Source organism: Lepidochelys kempii, chromosome 25 (assembly GCF_965140285.1).
Source record: "Lepidochelys kempii isolate rLepKem1 chromosome 25, rLepKem1.hap1, whole genome shotgun sequence".
NCBI lineage: Eukaryota > Metazoa > Chordata > Testudines > Cheloniidae > Lepidochelys > Lepidochelys kempii.
Window position 1 is genome coordinate 18,968,852 of NC_136404.1, and position 19,325 is coordinate 18,988,176.

Genomic DNA, 19,325 nt, shown 5'->3' on the forward strand with positions numbered 1-19,325 from the left:
CGAGCCCCCCGCCGCGCACGGCCCGGCCCGGCCCCGCCGCTCCCCCCGAGGGGCGCGGAGCGGGACGGAGCCGCGCGGCCCCGCGCGCCGACTAGGCCGCGCCCCCCCCGCCGCCGCACTTACTCTCCCCCCGGCTCGGGCCGCAGCAGGCCCCCAGCAGCGCCGCCAGCGCCAGCGCCGCCGCCGCCGCCGCCCTCGGCGCCATGGCCCGGAGCCGCCGCCCCCTCCCGGCCGCGGGCTCAGAGAGCGCGGGGCTGGCGCCGGGGCCGAGCCCGGATCCGCATCTTCGCCGAGAGCCCGGCGCCGCCGCCGCCCGCTGGTCGCGCCCGGCCGCCGGCCCAGGAAGCGGGAGCCCGGCCCCTTCCCGCCGGCCCCGGCCCCGGCCCCGGCTCCGGCTCCGGCTCCGGCCCTCTCGGCGGCCGCTCGCAGCCCGCGGCTCCCGGCCGGGCTCGCTCCGCTGCGTCAGGCCGGGCTCGCCGCTGCCTGCCTGGCCGGTAAACAAGGGGCTGCCCCCGTCAGCGGCGGGCGGCGGCAAGAGGCGGCGCGGAGTCTGGCTGGGGACGGGACGCGGCCGGGGGAGGGGACCAGGGAGGCGACATCCACCTGCCGGGCCCCGAGCTGCCCGAGCCCCGGGCCCCTCCTCACACGGCCCCGGCCGCCGCCCCCCGCCCCCCCAGCGACCAGCCCCCCGCAACCGGCGACCAGCCCCCTTCCCCTCCCCACACGGCCCCGGCCGCCGCCCCCCGCACCCCCAGCGACCAGCCCCCCGACCCCCTCGGCCAGCGACCAGCCCCCCTGCCCCCGGGCCCCGCCCCCCGCGACCAGCCCCCCGCAACCAGCAACCAGCCCCCCTCCGCCGCCCCCCGCACCCCCCGCGACCAGCCCCCCGACCCCCTCGGCCAGCGACCAGCCCCCCGGGCCCCGCCCCCCGCGACCAGCCCCCCTTCCCCCCGGCCCCTCCCCACACGGCCCCGGCCGCCGCCCCCCGCCCCCCCAGCGACCAGCCCCCCGACCCCCTCGGCCAACGACCAGCCCCCCTGCCCCGCCCCCCCCGACCAGCCCCCTTCCCCCCCGGCCCCTCCCCACACGGCCCCGGCCGCCGCCCCCCGCACCCCCAGCGACCAGCCCCCCTCCGCCCCGGCCCCGGCCGCCGCCCCCGCGACCAGCCCCCCGACCCCCTCGGCCAGCGACCAGCCCCCCTGCCCCGCCCCCCGCGACCAGCCCCCTTCCCCCCCGGCCCCTCCCCACACGGCCCCGGCCGCCGCCCCCCGCCCCCCCAGCGACCAGCCCCCCGCAACCAGCGACCAGCCCCCCTCCGCCCCGGCCCCGGCCGCCGCCCCCCGCGACCAGCCCCCCGACCCCCTCGGCCAGCGACCAGCCCCCCTGCCCCGCCCCCCGCGACCAGCCCCCTTCCCCCCCGGCCCCTCCCCACACGGCCCCGGCCGCCGCCCCCCGCCCCCCCAGCGACCAGCCCCCCCAACCCTCTCGGCCAGCGACCAGCCCCCCGCAACCAGCGACCAGCCCCCCTCCGCCCCGGCCCCGGCCGCCGCCCCCAGCGACCAGCCCCCCGACCCCCTCGGCCAGCGACCAGCCCCCCTGCCCCGCCCCCCGCGACCAGCCCCCTTCCCCCCCGGCCCCTCCCCACACGGCCCCGGCCGCCGCCCCCCCAGCGACCAGCCCCCCAACCCCCTCGGCCAGCGACCAGCCCCCTGCCCCGCCCCCCGCGACCAGCCCCCCTTCCCCCCCGGCCCCTCCTCACACGGCCCCGGCCGCCGCCCCCCGACCCCCTCGGCCAGCGACCAGCCCCCCGACCCCCTCGGCCAGCGACCAGCCCCCCTGCCCCGCCCCCCGCGACCAGCCCCCCGCAACCAGCGACCAGCCCCCCTCCGCCGCCCCCCGCCCCCCCAGCGACCAGCCCCCCTGCCCCCGGGCCCCGCCCCCCGCGACCAGCCCCCCGCAACCAGCGACCAGCCCCCCTCCGCCGCCCCCCGACCCCCTCGGCCAGCGACCAGCCCCCCGGGCCCCGCCCCCCGCAACCGGCGACCAGCCCCCTTCCCCTCCCCACACGGCCCCGGCCGCCGCCCCCCGCACCCCGCACCCCCAGCGACCAGCCCCCCGACCCCCTCGGCCAGCGACCAGCCCCCCTGCCCCCGGGCCCCGCCCCCCGCGACCAGCCCCCCGCAACCAGCAACCAGCCCCCCTCCGCCGCCCCCCGCACCCCCCGCGACCAGCCCCCCGACCCCCTCGGCCAGCGACCAGCCCCCCGGGCCCCGCCCCCCGCGACCAGCCCCCCTTCCCCCCGGCCCCTCCCCACACGGCCCCGGCCGCCGCCCCCCGCCCCCCCAGCGACCAGCCCCCCGACCCCCTCGGCCAATGACCAGCCCCCCTGCCCCGCCCCCCCCGACCAGCCCCCTTCCCCCCCGGCCCCTCCCCACACGGCCCCGGCCGCCGCCCCCCGCACCCCCAGCGACCAGCCCCCCGACCCCCTCGGCCAGCGACCAGCCCCCCGCAACCGGCGACCAGCCCCCTTCCCCTCCCCACACGGCCCCGGCCGCCGCCCCCCGCACCCCCAGCGACCAGCCCCCCGACCCCCTCGGCCAGCGACCAGCCCCCCTGCCCCTGGGCCCCGCCCCCCGCGACCAGCCCCCTTTCTCCCCGGCCCCTCCCCACACGGCCCCGGCCGCCGCACCCCCAGCGACCAGCCCCCCTCCCTCCGGGCCCTGCCCCCCGCGACCAGTCCCCCTCACCCAGCGCCCCCAGTGACCAGACCCCCTCACCCAGCCCCCCACAACCAGCGACCAGCCCCCTTCCCCCCGGATCCCTCCCCACACAGCCCCGGCTGTCGCCCCCAGCGCCCCGCACCCCCAGCGACCAGCCCCCCTCACCCAGCACCCCCTCCCTCCGGGCCCCACCCCCCGCGACCAGTCCCCCTCACCCAGTGCCCCCAGCAACCAGCCCCCCTGCCCCCGGGCCCCACCCCCCCCGCGACCAGCCCCCCGCACCCAGCGCCCAGCCCCCCTCCCCCAGGCCACACCCCCCGCCCCCCTCACTCAGCGCCCCGCCCCCGCGACCAGGCACCCTCACCCAGCCCTCCGGGTCCCTCCCCACATGGCCCCGGCCACCACTGCCCCCAGCGCCCCTCGACCAGCCACCCTCCCCCAGCACCCCACCCTCCTTGACTAGCGCCCCGCACCCACCGACCAGCCCCCCTCACCCAGCCCCCCTCGACCAGCCCCCCGCCCTCCTCGACCAGCCCCCACCGCCCTGCCCTCCTTGACTAGCGCCCTGCACCCAGCGACCAGACCCCCTCACCCAACCCCCAACGCCCTACCCCCAGCGACCAGACCCCCCTCACCCAGCGCCCTGCACCCAGCGACCAGACCCCCTCACCCAACCCCCAACGCCCTACCCCCAGCGACCAGACCCCCTCACCCAGCGCCCTGCACCCAGTGGCCAGCCCCTATCACCCAGTACTAGTGCCTCTGCCCACACCCCTGGTTACTAGCGTGCCCTGCACCTAGCCCCTATAACCCAGGACCAGTACCGCTGCACCACCCCTTCCCTCCACCAGCCAGTCCTTCCCCCTGGCCCCCACTCTTCGTGCACAAGATTCCCCTTCCCTCTCTACCCACATGCAGAGTACCCAGCCCTGCAAATGCACAGATCCATCCCAGGCCCAGACCAACGTCACAAGCAGGCAGACGCTGAGCAGAAGCAGCAGATAGGAGAATAAAAGGGAATTTGAAGGATGGCAGATTATTAAATAACTAAGATCACATTTGTGTAACACTTTGGAGCGCTGGAGATGTACAGGGCCTTGAGTACTGGGATAAGCACCTTTATACTCATGTTACTGCCCTGCAAAGTTGCACCAGTTTAATTGTTGGTTTCTAAACCAATATAGTTGACAGCAGTCCAAAAACCATGTGTAGAGCAGCCCAAATTCCTCACCCAGCGCCACCCCAGTCAGCAATACTGTCCCTATTGCACACACAGGCCTTCTCTACATTGGGAAACATTCTTGTATAGAAACACAAATGTTAAGGATCTAGACAGGTTTCAGAGTAGCAGCCATGTTAGTCTGTATTCGCAAAAAGAAAAGGAGGACTTGTGGCACCTTAGAGACTAACCAATTTATTTGAGCATAAGCTTTCGTGAGCTACAGCTCACTGCATCCGATGCATTCAGTGGATCCGATGAAGTGAGCTGTAGCTCACGAAAGCTTATGCTCAAATAAATTAGTTAGTCTCTAAGGTGCCACAAGTCCTCCTTTTCTTTTTGTTAAGGATCTAGTTATCTGAGACAATGCTGACCCCAACTTTGTAGTCAATGTAGACAAGGACCGTGGTGTCAGCTAGCCGTGGTTAGCCCTACCTAGGACCAGAATCTGGCCTGGGAGGGCATGCAGTTTTTGCTATGAGTCCCCCACTTCCTCATTAGGTTGCAGTTGTGAAGGTGCTTGTTTTTGTAGGATGAAGGGCTTCTGCAACAGGCTGACCTTTTTGAGGAATAGGCTAAGTCTGTTGGAGAGCCAGAATTTGGGACCTTTGCAAAATCATGCAGTTTGGAAAGCTACACTTATTTTCCTTTGAATAGAGGTATGCCATGCCATTGCTGTAAGTCTGTGGAAATTAATTTAGGTAAGGTGAAATTGCAAGTTTGTTTTTATAACCTTTACAGATTTAAAAGAAAATGTTTTTCATATAATGGCTAAGCTGTGACAATATTTGAATCTCAGAATTTTTACTACATATCTCAATCAATCACTTAATTTCAAGGCCTTAGTAAAAAATGTTGTATACAAATATCTTTACCCAAGATGCTATAACAATATTTTTTAAAATGTATATTTTAAAATCCAGTGTATTGGTCAATGTTTACATTCTTGTTTACAATGAAAAAATCAGAAGTCAGTTCACATTCATCTGCAGTTAGATTTAATGTCTAGGGCCCAATTCTAGTACATGGTTAACTTTGTGCACAGTCTATAGTTCTACTGAGTGCATAGTCTTTGCAAGTTCAGGGCCTTTGTACTGTATTGTTTCGCTTTCATACAGAGTAGTGTTGATTTATTTTATTGTTTTGACGACGTTTACATTTTGGATGATATTCAAGCTGATATGTCACTTTTAAAAGTTATAACAAGAAGAAATAGTTTCACACTCAGACTAGCTTTGACTTCTTTCATTCACTCCCAACAGAACTCCTGGCAAAAAAGAAAAGGAGTACTTGTGGCACCTTAGAGACTAACAAATTTATTTGAGCATAAGCTTTCATGAGCTACAGCTCACTTCATCGGATGCATTGTGGGCTCAGTTCTACTAGAGGTCAGCCATGCGATGTGCAGGAGAGGGTATGCTATGTTAACCATTGGCCTTTTCAATGCCTAAGATTACAGTCCAGATCTATGTTCCAAAGGTCGGGTCATCTTCTTGTTCCAGTGGGATACAGACTTGGATGCTTTTCCTTCATTATTTAAATATTTGTTGTTTGCCCTTGAGCTAATGCATCACAACACATTTCCTGGCAACCAAGAGAACTACTTCCAATAATTTTGTCTGATATTTGCACAGTCCCATTTCCGCAAGATTGTGAGTTACACAAATTCTTTGAATACAGGTAGTTTATAATTCTAACATGCCTTATAAGTAAACAATTATTCTTTCCCAAAATCTTTGCCTCTCCTTCTCCAGTACCCCACTATATACCAGACAGTTTAGTTCAGTTTTATATTTATTGATAGGTAACCTGGTGCAGAGGCTCTCGAACTATGGTCCATGGACCACTGGTGGACTGAAGAGCACTTGCCCGTGATCTGTAGAGAGCTGGCTGGTTACTTAGTGTTGGCTCTCCTCCTTTTTTCCATCTGCTAATTTGTATTAAAAGAGCTAAAATTATATTAAATAGTTTCCCACTATTACTTTTCTATGTAAACAGTTGCTGCAGTTGGCACAGGGATATTACACAATCATGAATGCGTGGACCACTTTCTCACCCACTCACAAATCAGAGGAATTAGTCCATGAGGCTATTCAGGTGTAGTCCACACTGTGAAAAGGTTTGAGGTTCCCTAGCTTGGAGATTAGAGCACAAGGCTGGGAGTTTGGGCTACTGATGCTGAGCCCAAATTTCACTCTTCTTTTACTCCACTGTAAGTCGGGAGTAATTGGCTTCACCTTTGCAACATGGTTAGAAAGCCAAAAAGTGCTGTTTAAACAGCAACAATCTGCTGCATTTTCTCTGGTGTCATGTGTGACAAATCCTTCAGCATGTATGTCTTTCTGCCTGATATAGGGCTGTTCTTCCAGCCTACTCACATGGCAGAACTGGCCTGGTAGGAATGTTCTCTCCTCCACACACCTGATCTTGCTTTGGGCTTATCTAGAAGAAGTTGATTAAGGATAAATATATTTTCCTTGGAGTTGAAGAAAGTAGTAATCTCTGCTCTGGATAAAGTCCCAGGAGCCCTGCCAGATTGGGCCTCAGTTGTGAAAGCCTGAGAGAGTGCCTATTGTAAATGTCATATTGTGTGTTTCCATTAGAGGTCATACCTCTACACTGCATTGTAGCCTACGATTTGAACTCAGGCTCAAGCCTAACCCCGCTTCCATCTACACGCAAATAGCACTAACCCAGGGCTCAGACCCAGAGTCCCACAGGGGTGGAGGGTCCAAGCCTATGTCAAGCTGCCACCCAGGGTTCAAGCCCTAATGCTTTGCAATGTAAATGCATCCCCACTGAAGTTGTGCTCTGGGAGTCTGCCAAAAATATCCCATAATCCCATAGGCCAACTTTGTCCTCTAGACAGTCAAATTTGGTGGACAGTCAAGTTTTCCCACACTGCACCACAAACATAGGACTAAGGCAGCCATATTTTGGGATGGTGCTAGGAAGTCTGGGATATGTATAGTTGGGCTCGGGCAATGTAGATGCTGGAGCTTCAAGTTCAGGCCCAGGGTTCAGAAATTGCTAACCTGGGGTTACAAATGAGTATAGATGCTCAAGTGCTAGGTTAACAACCCCAGGGTCTGCTAACTTGAGTGCTATTTACTTGTTAACAAACCCTTTAATGGATATAGAAATATAGACAGGAGAAAAATCGCAAGACTGGGAGCAAGTCCATGTTACTAATACTTGGCACATTGGATAGTCTAAAAATCACAGTTGAGATTTTTCAGAAGTGACCAATGATTTTGTGGGGGCCTCTCTGTTTTTGGGAACCTCACTTGAGGCTCCCCTAAAGGGTCCTGATTTTTAGAGAGTGTTGAGCACCTGCCATCGGGAAAAAAAAATCTAGATCCTGTAAGGGGTCTCAAGCTGGACTCCCAAAAAATCACAAGTTGCTGTTAAAAATCTTAGCTCATATTTTTTAACAAGCTTCTTTGTCTGAGTTAAAAACCAATACCCAAGATGATTAAAACTGAAAGAATGTTTACGGTCTCACTTAGCCTTCACCATTTCTGCTACTTATTTGTATTTTGCAATCCCCTCTACTTGGGACAATGAAAACACAGCATTGGAGATCACCAAAACTGCCTTCAATTACTTTACACTGCAAACAACGGCTAAATCCAACCTAAATGCACATGCACAACCAGAGCATTGCAAAGCAGGGATGGGAAGACTCTTACTAGTGACCAGCTCTCAGCTGAGACTCCAAACTTGTTGAAGTCTTGTAAACAGCTGAAATACCAAATTTTTATCTTAAAGTGTATTTGCACATACAGTAACTCTGCACTGTTCAGACTACGAATGTGAATTAGTCTGCCGATGACTATTTGCTTAGAGAAAGATGTAAGACCAAATGTCAGTTAGAACCCCTGGCTCATGTAGAATTTATAACCTGTAGCAGCAGGGCTCCATTTGCTTTACTTCCTTCTATTCCAGCTGCCATTCTGTCTCAAATCAAGTGACTGATATTGGTTTGCAACTTGTCACAGAAGGATTAAAGTTACAGGTTTATCTTTCACCAAGATACTACTTTCAATTTCTAATTTCAGATTAGAACATCAGGGTGCAATCTCCCCAGCATCTCTCCCACACAGCCAGTTTTACATGTTAATGCTACAGTCTGCTGTCTGCACGATCAGATAAACTAGCAGCTGTGCGGGCTCTGAGGAGCAGAGCCAATACCTTTCCGTTTATGCATTTTTTCCCTAGAGCTCTGTTAGTAGTCGGACTAGATGATCTGTAGATATTTTCCTGTTTTAATTTCTATGGACTTCAAGACACTGTCAAAATCATTGGGCCGATACATTAAATACTATCCTGTTGCCTTCGTGATATCCCCACTGAATCCACATACACGCCCAACCCCCGCCCCCACCTGGCTCTCACACACACACACACTCCTTTTCTCCCTGAAAGATGGTAAATGTAGACAGCCTTGAGCACACAAGGTATATTCTTATCTGACCCAGCAACTGTACCCCCAAAACAATGAGCTTTTTCTTTGTTCATTGCTTACTTCCCTAGATGATTAATTTATCTTTTAACAACTTCTAATGGGGAACTCGGAGATAATCACATTCTCCTTTCATGTATTTAAAATTTTTCCTTCTTGATGTAAGATAATGTTATCTAAGTATAATGCTGTGACATGCATAAATGTGCATGTCATTTGTAAGACACTGATAAGAGAACTGTCCAAGCACTGGAAAACTGGAATTTCTCAATCACCACAAGAGTCACAATGAACAGCTTACATTCATAACGTCTTTGAAAAGTTATTTGCAGTGTTATTGTAGCTATGTTAGTCCCAGGATATGAGCGAGAATATAGGTGAGGTAACATTGTGCACTTATATTCATAACTCACCTAGACACCATGGACTTAACAGGGACTCTGCTTTTATAGCTTATTACAACAGTTTATAACATACCACGCTGCCTGATACCCTTAATTGCCCACTTCAAACCCTTTATGCACAACAGTCTAACCTGCAATTGCCCAATTCATTCCAAGTAACCACCTCCACCATGTGTCACCACGTCTGCTTAACAATCTTTCCCAACTTCTATTTAGTTCAAGCCATGTCTACATTACAGAATTAAGTCAACCTAACTTGTGTAGGCATACAGCCGCCACAGTAGTTACATCACTTGTGCATGCCTACACTTTGCTTCTTGCGTCAGCAGTGCTTGTATCGATTGTCCTGTTAGCGTGGGGCATTGTGGGAGGGCTCCTGAAAGCCAGTAACAGTCAACATAAGTAACGCCATGTCTACACTGACACTGTGTTGACCTAACTACATCGACCTTGACTCTATGCTGCTCATGAAGGTGTTTTTAAGGCTATGTCTACACTACAGTCTATGTTGACAAAACTATGGCACTTAGGGGAGTGAATATTCCATCTCCCTGAGTGACATAAGTTACACCTACGTAAGTGCTCATGTGCATAGCACTATTCCTGCCGACATAACTTATGCTGCTCCCAGGAGTGTTTTTTTATGCCAGTGGGAGAGCTCTCTGGTGCAGATATGGTGCAGCACTGTATGTACAGACATGGCCTAAATCGGCACAGTGGGGCATTTACGTCAGTGGGAGCATCATGTAAGCGTAGATACCTCCATAGTCAAGCCAAGGAAGCTGCCCTGCATCAACCTAACTCTGTAGCATAGACCAGACCGCAGAGACTCTGGTTCCTTCCCTACGCTTAAAGGAGAGCCCTGTGTTGCTCGAAAGCTTGTACCTTCCACTAACAGAAGTTGGTCTAATAAAAGATGTTTCCTCACTTACCTTATCTCTTTAGAAAGTCAAGGGGACACAAATTAACTGGTGCTGTACCTCTCTCAGAACTGCAAGATAAGTGATGCAGCCCACTGAACACTTTCCATGAAACTGCTTTTCAGAAAGCAAAGTGTTTTCAGATTTTTGACTGTAGCACTTCCTCTTGGGCAGCATCTTTCATGCTCCACATTACATTTGAGGTAGCACATCACCCCATAACATATCAAATGGGAAATTCAGAGAGATTAATTAACCCCTGAAATCCAGAATGGGAAATCATTTTCTAAAAGGGTGGGATGGTGGGGGATTAAGGACCTAGTTTATAGCCATAGAGTATATAGCTAGTTATTCCACAAACCGTAGATTCGCGCAGTTATGGAAGATTTGCAATGGCACTGCCAGAAGCTTGGGCATGTAACACAATAGAGTCAATCTTTGCTGACAGCTCCAATAAACCAGCCCCCCAAACCCCTAAAAATGAACAGGGAACCTTTCAGCACTCGCTTGTCTTGAGTCCTAATATGCTTCATCCTCTCCCCTGTGGAGATCTCAGTAGGTTGCAATTTCTCATATATATTTTAATGTTTTGTGACCTTACTTCTCAGATGGTTTATTACAACGGAGAAGCCATGGCTAACATGACAGCAATGCAAAGGCTAATCCTATCTCAACAGAGAGAGAAAGTTTACAGCCTGACCTCGTGGCTGGCCTGTGACTTAATACAATATGATAGATTGTCTTGGCAATTATTTTCTATAACAGAGGTTTGTTGTGTGACATTTCTACACACTAAGAAAATCACCTAGAAAATGGATTTCTGAACCCCAGAACTTTAGAAATAGGCAAGTACAACAGTCATCATTAAAGTCTGAGATAAAAATTTCCCCGTGTAGATCCGGTAAGGGAAAACAGCACTGAACCACATACAACTTGTTAGTAATTTTTGGTAAACACCAAAGCTTTTAATGGTGACTGCTGTGTTCAGTTACCGGCTACCTCATCTCTACAGAGACAGCTCAGTCATCTGGGGAACCATCTGCAACTCAACACTATTCTTGGGAAGTTATATTTCTAGGAATATTACTGAGAGGGGAAAATAGGGGCCTCAAAATTAGGGTGAACAAGTGTCCCTGGAACATTTTGAGGACTAGTCCTGGATGATTATATTGGCATTAGGGCTGATTCAGTCTAGTTCACTGTAAAGCTACTGTAGAGTCAGTTCCCAATTCCTTGCTACTGTACCGCTGACCTTCTCTTTATCAAAATTAAATGATGTATGTACAATGATCAGTGTGATGCAAACCACTGACAATGGGGACCCGTTCCAACAATTCCTCTCTGTAAAATGATAGAGGTGAAATTCATCCTTGTGCAAAGGACCAGCCAAAACAAAATTCAAGTAGGACTTAGCTATTGCATAGACCTGTTGCTAGGGTCTAGCACAGGGCTGAATTTCACCTTCTGTAAACAGGTTTCCCTGGTGACACATTTAAGAAGAAAAAACACATGACAACAATCCCTCTCTTTACTAGCACTGCTAATAATCTGGGCCTGAACAACTTCGGCATGGGTCCTTGGCACCATCTCCTGTACCCCTGCAGCCTATTCACGCGCTGTCAAAACCCACTGCACACCAGTTCGTTCTGTACCTGAGGAACGCTTGATACACTAGGTAGCAGTCACAGGGTCAATCTGAATACAGGGGCCTCCGTTTCATCTTTTCCTCAGGCTGGGTCACACAGCGGCTGCCTCATCCCCAATGCCACCCTGCCCTCGCCTCATGCAGCAGCACCGGACCCCTTCAGGAGCACTTAGGCCTCAGGTACCGCCAATGGGATGTGTGTGTGGACAGGTGTTAGCGGTTCTTTCTAATGGGGTTTAGAACGGGTCTGGAGAGCTCATGGTCCAGAGACCCCACAGTCCTGGCTCTTCTGGATGCTGCTTCATTTAAGAGCCTAGACACAGGCCTCCTTGCTCTGCTGGTGCGGGAATATGTTGCGACAGAGTCTTATGCAAGGAGTCCTTGGAACCCTACTAGAGATACGAGGCCTCGCTTCTCTCAGCCCTTCTTGTAAGGAGGCTTCCCATGCAGGTTGTTGGAGAAGATGGGATCTGAAGATCCCCTCAGCAAATGGTTCGCTCACGGCACCAGAGACAGTGACCAAAGGTGGCAGAGACCAAAGGTGAGGATGGGTGTTTGGCAGGGGTGTCTCTCCTGTCTGATCACAGGAGCAGAGAAAAAACTGGAGCGTAAGAAACTGTGCTTTTTTGTGTATTAATAGGTGAATTTTACTCAGAGCACTTAGCAGAGAGGAGGCTCAGATTCCTGTTGGAATCACTGCTAAGAATGAATGAGACATACTCCCAGGCCAACGAGACGCATGATGCTATAGTGCCATTAGCAGGTGCTACAGCCCAGCAGGCCAGTGACTTTCATCTCCCCTGGCAGCTTTGATTTGCCCCAGGCCAAAGGGAAACCAGCTTGGTCCTGCTTCCAGCAGGGGTTGGACTAGACGACCTCCTGAGGTCCCTTCCCACCCTGAGATTCTAGGATTCTAAGGGAGAGGCAAAGCAATCTTTTTCATGCATACCCTCCCCTGCACTCTTTGAAGACAGGCTATGCGCAATGGGGACCTTCCCACAAGCCTGGGGGCACAGAGAAAGGCTGGCTCTCTCCAAGGCTCAGTGCCACGCCAGGCATCTGCCATGGTGACTGGGTGCTTTGTGGCTGGCCCCTAGGGGCTGCCAGCCGGGGAACTCAGAACCAGCCTCAGACCCCATCATGTCTGCCCCTGAGTAACATCTGGCTGCAAACAGGCATTTCCCTAGGGAGCCCACACAGCTCCCACTGACTCTGGTGGGAATTGCAGGTGCTGGGGCACCACTGAGACTCTCCTCAGTGATGCAGAAGCCTGAATATCAACAGGGGGCCTCCCTGAAGAGATTGGCCAAAGATTTTAGTTTCCTTCCCATCCCGGACACCCAGCAACAAGCCCCACTCCTCAGAGGAGGCAGCAGAGACACCAACACACACATGGCAGCGACACAAAACAAGGTAGCAGAGTGCCCCCCATCCTCACCCCCCTCCAAAAAAACCCCATGGCAACAAGAGAGCACAGTGTCAGAAAAGAAAGTGGAATAAAACTGAGCTCATGGCAGAGCAGTTCCAGACCCTTGTTGCAGATTCATATGGGGCAGCTCCTCTTCAGCTGTAAAAGTCCCATGAAAACAATTCAGAGCATGGCCACGGCAGGAGCTGAGCTGAGTTGTGGGGCCCGGAGCGCCATGTCATGCACACAGGGACTTGCACAAACCCAGTTCCTATACATTCGTTAGCTGCAGTTCTGGAATGCATACTCCACAGCAATAGCAGCACCGTCCCATCTGGTTCCCACATGGAGAAGCCCACGCAGGGGCTGCGGGGTCTGGCAGGAGCTGGACCATGCCACACACAAATCTCGACAACTGCACTCTTGGCTCACTCAGGCCCTCCAATTTCTCAGGGTAGAAGCAGATTGTGGGCCCAGCCCCCTCACCTGTGGGTGCTGGCAGGCCCAGGAGAGGAAACAGACGGGCTTTCGCTGTGCACTGGATGCTCTCTGTTTGAGGCACTGCAGATGCAGCAGGCTACCATCTGCCACTCTCCAGTCCCCACTGCAGATCTGGGAAGGGAGCACAGGCCATACCTAGCCCTAGAGTTGCTCTGTGCATGTGTCAGGGGGTCACAGAATGGGCTAACAGGGTAGAAAGAGGACTGTCAAATAGCATTTAGCTTCGGCTTCCCCTGTGCCCTTTCACAGAACTGCACCAATGTCTTTAAGGGCACACAGCTCCAGACTGGGCCCTTAACTATTACAATAGTGACATGTGTTCTCTTTCCCTTTGCTTCACCGAAAACACATTAGCATAAAGGCAAGAATATGCTGGCCAAGGAGTTGGTGTTATCATAAACCCAAGCTATTTCAGATTATATGCCTTCACACATGACCTATCTGGAATGGCTTCACATCCAGAAGAAGGTTTTCAACGTATATTAGGTCACAAAACAATCTAGTTTTTCCATCCTGTGAACACTGTTCTACTGCAGCCTGAAAATGCTGAGGACTCTTTCTGGAGAGCTCTGCTGTGTTCCAGACTTCCTCTTCTCTGGGACACTGGAAACTAAGAATTACACTGGTCCTCCTTCCAAAAAGCCTCCATCTGAAGCCACTGATTTGACTCAAAAAAAAAAAAAATCAGATCAATCCCATCAGAACCGGGAATTCTTTTCAAAACGCTTGCTCCCTGGCAGCAAGATCCTTACCAAAAGGATTCACCTAGACAGCAGCAAATGGAGGATTCAACATAAAGTCTCACTGCAGAGTGAAACTATGTCAACTAGCTCTCTCTTACTCAGCAGGCCTGTTCCCTGTGGGCACTCGGTACTAGAAGAACTGATGATTTCTTTGAGGCACTACATTTTTAATTTTATTTTTTACATCACACCTGTTAGAGCCAATGCAGTTAAGAGAGACTGAGCTGGCTTCTGTTCCTTATGCATCCGCAGCACATTGTTCTCTAAGTTCTATGCGCAACGCTGGCCATTCATGCTACTACAGACTCACTGAATGCAGCAAGCTTTGAACACGGACTCCAAAGTTTCATTTGGCCCTTTGATGAATGTCTCTGATTGGTGGTGTAAGCCGAAGACTCAGCTTGACTTTCAGATCCTTGGAGGTAGGAGGGTTGTTGCAGTGCTGGTGTGCTCACAAACTGCTGCATTGCCACGGAACCAGCCAGCTTAGGTCAAAAACAGAGAGGCTAGGACCAAGATCAAAACATTCCTCTGTCTAAACAGCATTGTCCCAGCACCAGCAAGAGTAATGAACCCTGCTGGAGGCGAAGGAAGAGATTGAGCAGTTGGACAAGATGGGAGCTCCACTAGAGGCTGCAGTTCAGTCCCTAGATAACCAGCTGACAGATGCTTTAGAAATCCGACTCGATCGTGAATAAGGGAAGATCTGTCACTATTTGATAGTCATGTTTTATATGCAATTACTAGATTCCAGAGCTAGAAAGAGACCAGTTTTGATGGTCTAGTCTGACCTCCTGTACGACACAGGGCATAGAGCTCCCCCAAAATAATCCCTAAAGCAGATCTTTTACAAAAGCATCCAATCTTGATTTAAAACGTGAGAGTGATGGAGAATCCACCACAACCCAATACAGTGCACTGGCTTAAGAACGTGAGGCCTGCAGCTGCAACACATTCTGCAACTGGAAAAAAGATGGGACATTCCAGATCTCCAACAGGGAGTAGTTAGACACCTCCACGATCAGTGCAGTATAACAGCCCAGACAGTTCTTTATGGAGGGGACTTAAAAGTGCCACGTGGTTCCCAAGATGCAGGGAAAGCTGAAGAGTAATTAGGTTAGGCTGGACAAGCTTTGCCATAGCAAAAAAACACTCCCTCCACCCCATGAGTGAAGTGACTGGTCGAGCCATGAATCCAGTCAAATTCAAGGTCAGACTTAAACCTTTACAGCCCCAAAGAGCCTTACAGAGATTAACTCACCCTCACAACTCACTGGGGAGGAAAGTCAATACATTCACCCTACGTGAAGAATGAGGAAACTGGAGCAGAGTAGTTTAGTGATTCCTCAAGTCCATGCAGCAAGTCAATGGACAGAGCAGGGAGTGCCTGACTACCACTTGTTACTCTTCCCACAAGGCCCTACTGCTGGGAATGGTCTCCAACTCACTAGGCCAGTGGTTTTCAAACTTTTGTATTGGTGACCCCTTTCACACAGCAAACCAATGCATGCAACCTCCCCTTGTAAATTAAAAACACATTTTAAAAATATTTAACACCATTATAAATGCTGGGGGTGAAGCAGGATTTGAGGGTGGAGGCTGATAGCTCGTGACCCCCATGTAATAACCTTGCAACCCCCTGAGGGGTCACGACCCCCAGTTTGAGAACCTCTGCACTAGGCAAAACAGTGGAGAAGAGGCTGTTGAGAACATTCCTGCACCAGCCCCAGGGATGGGTGGCCTTGTTGGGAGCCAGTATGGATTGCTCGATCTCTATTTTTTTTATGATGGATTTTCTCTGAGACACACACTGCCAAGTTCACAAATTCTCCCTGTGCAACATACGCCCTGCTTTCCCTTTGGAGAATCAGGAACACCGTAGTTGGAGCCTGTAGTAGCTGACTGGAGTCCAGATGTTGCTGACAGGATATCTCTGCATAGGGTGCAGAATAGACTTCTCAGTCAGTAGGCCAGTAGCTGAGCATGCATGAGAGCTGACCATGGGAAATTCATCCCATCCCAAGACCCACAGAGCTAGTGCCAAGTCTCTTAATGCAAAAGATTTCACATCATGGGCTGACAGAGTTCCTTTCTTACCCTTCCTTCCGCCCGCACCCGTTCCGATAACTGACTACTCAGACATACAGCTATTGGTGGGAGAAAGCTAAGAGGATGAAGATCCTGTCGCCTTACGTACTAAGGAAAGAAGCCCCTGTGTTTTACTGTTAACACAGGAAATGCTGCCAAAATCTTTCTGGACAATCCCATTGTTCCATTAGCAAATATAGCCTTCGCTCAAGGTGAAAATGACAGAGGGCACCACCCATTGAATGGGAATCAAAGAAGCTAGAGAGGGAAGAGATCAAGGAGGTCACATCTAGTCCATTCCCTACTGTAGGACTGGCCTTCTTGTATCTTTACTAGTGCTTTCTCCAGCCTGGTTTTAAAATGTCACAAATGATGGTGCAATATTCAGCCTAAGTTCCATTGAATTCCTCCTTTGTTCTAATGTAATTGTTTCTATTTATACTGATTTAAATTTTTGCTCACTGAGAGCAGATAGGTGGCACAGAAAACTGCAATGTAACACAAACACCAAAGTACAGGACTTACCAGGCCACAGAGAGTTTCTAGCTAGGATGCCTTAATATCCAGAGGTTTGTTCCACAGCTAAGGAGGCACACAAGCATGCACAGACACTCAAGAGTCTTAGCAAACACTAATCCACCTCTACTTCCTGTTTCCATTACTGTTCTCACCTCCACCTTCTTTTGCCCATCTGGGTTGCTGTCCCCTACGGAATTATCACCACAAGATACCTTTTCATAGGGGGCTCAAATCCATCAATCCAGGCAACACATCTCCCCTGGCCATCACTTACAGTGCCAAAAAAGCACTGGTGTTATTATCTGGAATGCAATACTAGTCACAAAATGCTGGGTGTTTTCCAGACCCAGAAGAGGACCCAGAGAGCTCACAGTCAGAGAAAGGGTGGGAGGAGGGCCATGCAGTGCAAACAGAATGGGCAGAGGGACCACCTCTGATGGAAAACTGCTAGTGTGCCAGTTTTTTCGAATTGTTTACTACACAGAGGCTCCCCAGCCGCCCACCTACCTGTCAGTCATTAGCTAATCTAGGCTGTTTGTGCTTCCAGAGAGGTAAGACAGATGCCTCGGCACCGGAGTCTCCTCTCAGGAACGTGAAGTTTGTTCAGCCTAAACATTCTCCAGTCCCAGATTTACTGTTCATGTCCTAGAGCCAAATGGCGTTAGAGACAAAACAATGGGATAAACACCAGACAATATGTCCAGGGGAAAAACAAAACAGCAGCAGAAACCATGAAGCAGCTAAACAAACAGAGAATGCTACACCACAGGGCCCCTTCCATAAAGATTGTCCTTTGTTTTGCCAAGTTCTCTGGCTCTTCCAGGTGTGGCTCTAAGCAGAGATTGTTGTATTTAACCCTAGAGTATGGGGGGGGGGGGTGTGTGTGCAGGGCTGAACTGTGGTTTTCTATAACACTAGAGAATGACCTTGGGAAAACCAGCTCTGGATTGGCAAAGGGAATCCCTCTAACTCCGAGGCAAAGTAGCAGCTACCACTTTCCCCTGCACTCCAACTTCAACAGCAAACATGTGGCAGTTTAACAAGGGAACCAATTCCTGTTAAACCTCTGAAAATGCTTTCTTTAGCTGCTCTCCTTGCATTAAGATCCCACTGTTGAATCTGGAGTTCTGATTCTTCTCCACCTGAGGTTCAATTTCCCTCCTCCATTGGGGATTTACTGTCTAATGTATGAAGCCTGATTCAGTCACATTTATCTTTACAGGTTTCAGAGTAGCAGCCGTGTTAGTCTGTATTCGCAAAAAGAAAAAGAGTACTTTTGAGCATAAGCTTTCGTGAGCTACAGCTCACTTCATCGGATGCAATTTATCTTTACAGGGTTCCCGCCCACACCTTCCTTTTTGGTCTATTTCTACCGTAATTCAGGTGTCACAGAGATGCTTAGGATCTGCTCCACATACAAGTGAAATTTCATCACCAGCTAGGGAGTGCAGGATTGTGGGATGCTGTAGAAATACAGAGTCCATCAGATGAGTTACAGCACTTTGCAGCAACCAACAGCACATGATGTTACTGCTTCTGCAAGTTGTTGGCTTATTGCTAGAATGAAATGGAACTAATGTGTGTGTATCATTAGACATTGGAGGGATGCAATGCCACAGTACCGCATTCAAGACTTCTGGGCAGTAAACTATGTTCTGACCCCATCCCTTTTACAAGCTGCTAGAGTAACATTGTAATAGACTGATAGAATCTAAACATTTTTTTTGTAGGAGATAAAGGGACGAACTGATAAGTATTATGCAGGGTTTGGCCAGTCCCGTGGAAGGAAGGGAGCCTACACTTTGTGAGATGCTGCTGTTCAATGCACATAAATAGCCTTCCCACCTGTGTCATTCACTTCCCTCCTTTTGTTATGACCCCTTTGATGTGGCATCCTAAAATCAACAAAAGCATCTGGTGCTGGGGGTCATGTTTTCTCTCCAATTCGATGCTGAGGGCTCCAGCAGCACACTGTCCCAACTTACGCTAGGAAATATCCCCTTTGCATCCCACTCCTCTGTCATACTACCACAGTTGAGATGGGATTCCAAAAGAACGGGCATTTCTCTAGCAGTTGAGAAGCAATGAAGAATGAAGACTCACCTGTGTGAGGTATTATCCTGTATTTACAATGGCGGCAGAGCAGGGAAGGGAGTTGCCCAGAGCTACATGGTGAGTGAATGGCAGAGCCAAAAATAGAACTTTAGGCTCCTGTCTGTTGCTTTCACCATTTGACAAACTGCTCCTGCTGGCCCCAGTTTTGGCAGGGTGGACACAGCCCATGAGGTCTAGTACACAGAATCTTTGTACGGCATACCCAATGGAAAACACCCAGGACTAGCAAACTGCTTTACCACCCAGCCCTGGGAACCATTGTGTACAATGCTCACCTCTTGCTGTCTGTGGACCTGCTGACACCCACAGACCATTCACCCTAAGAAATCCACTAAACCATCTGTTCCAGCTGTGGCCTGAGGACACAGCTCTGAAACAGACATTAAAAAAGTCTCCACCAAGGGGTGCTGCCAACAGAGCTCAGACTGATTCACAGCCACTGTTGCTGCCAGGCCTGGAGGCTGCTGTGCTTATTGGCCTGACATGACCCAGGTCTCTAACAAAGGTTTTCACTTTACTGCCTGACAGCAGGTAGCCTGCCAAAACACCCAGCCTCTCCTGAAGAGAGAGACAGATCT

The 19,325-nt window shown here is 52.1% G+C and overlaps 1 protein-coding gene across 3 annotated transcripts in view; it reads right to left on the reverse strand.

Annotated features, from left to right (window-relative positions):
• INSR (insulin receptor) overlaps positions 1 to 661 on the reverse strand; it is a 103,156-nt gene extending 102,495 nt beyond the window's left edge. For 2 of the 3 annotated variants that reach the window (XM_073323798.2, XM_073323797.2), the window contains exon 1: positions 124 to 661. In XM_073323798.2, coding sequence (XP_073179899.2) covers positions 124 to 205 — 82 coding nt within the window. In that variant the 5' untranslated portion in view covers positions 206 to 661. The remainder of the gene's footprint in view (positions 1 to 123) is intronic. The other variant, XM_073323801.2, reaches the window with a different exon arrangement.
• Positions 662 to 19,325: the final 18,664 nt, after the last annotated feature.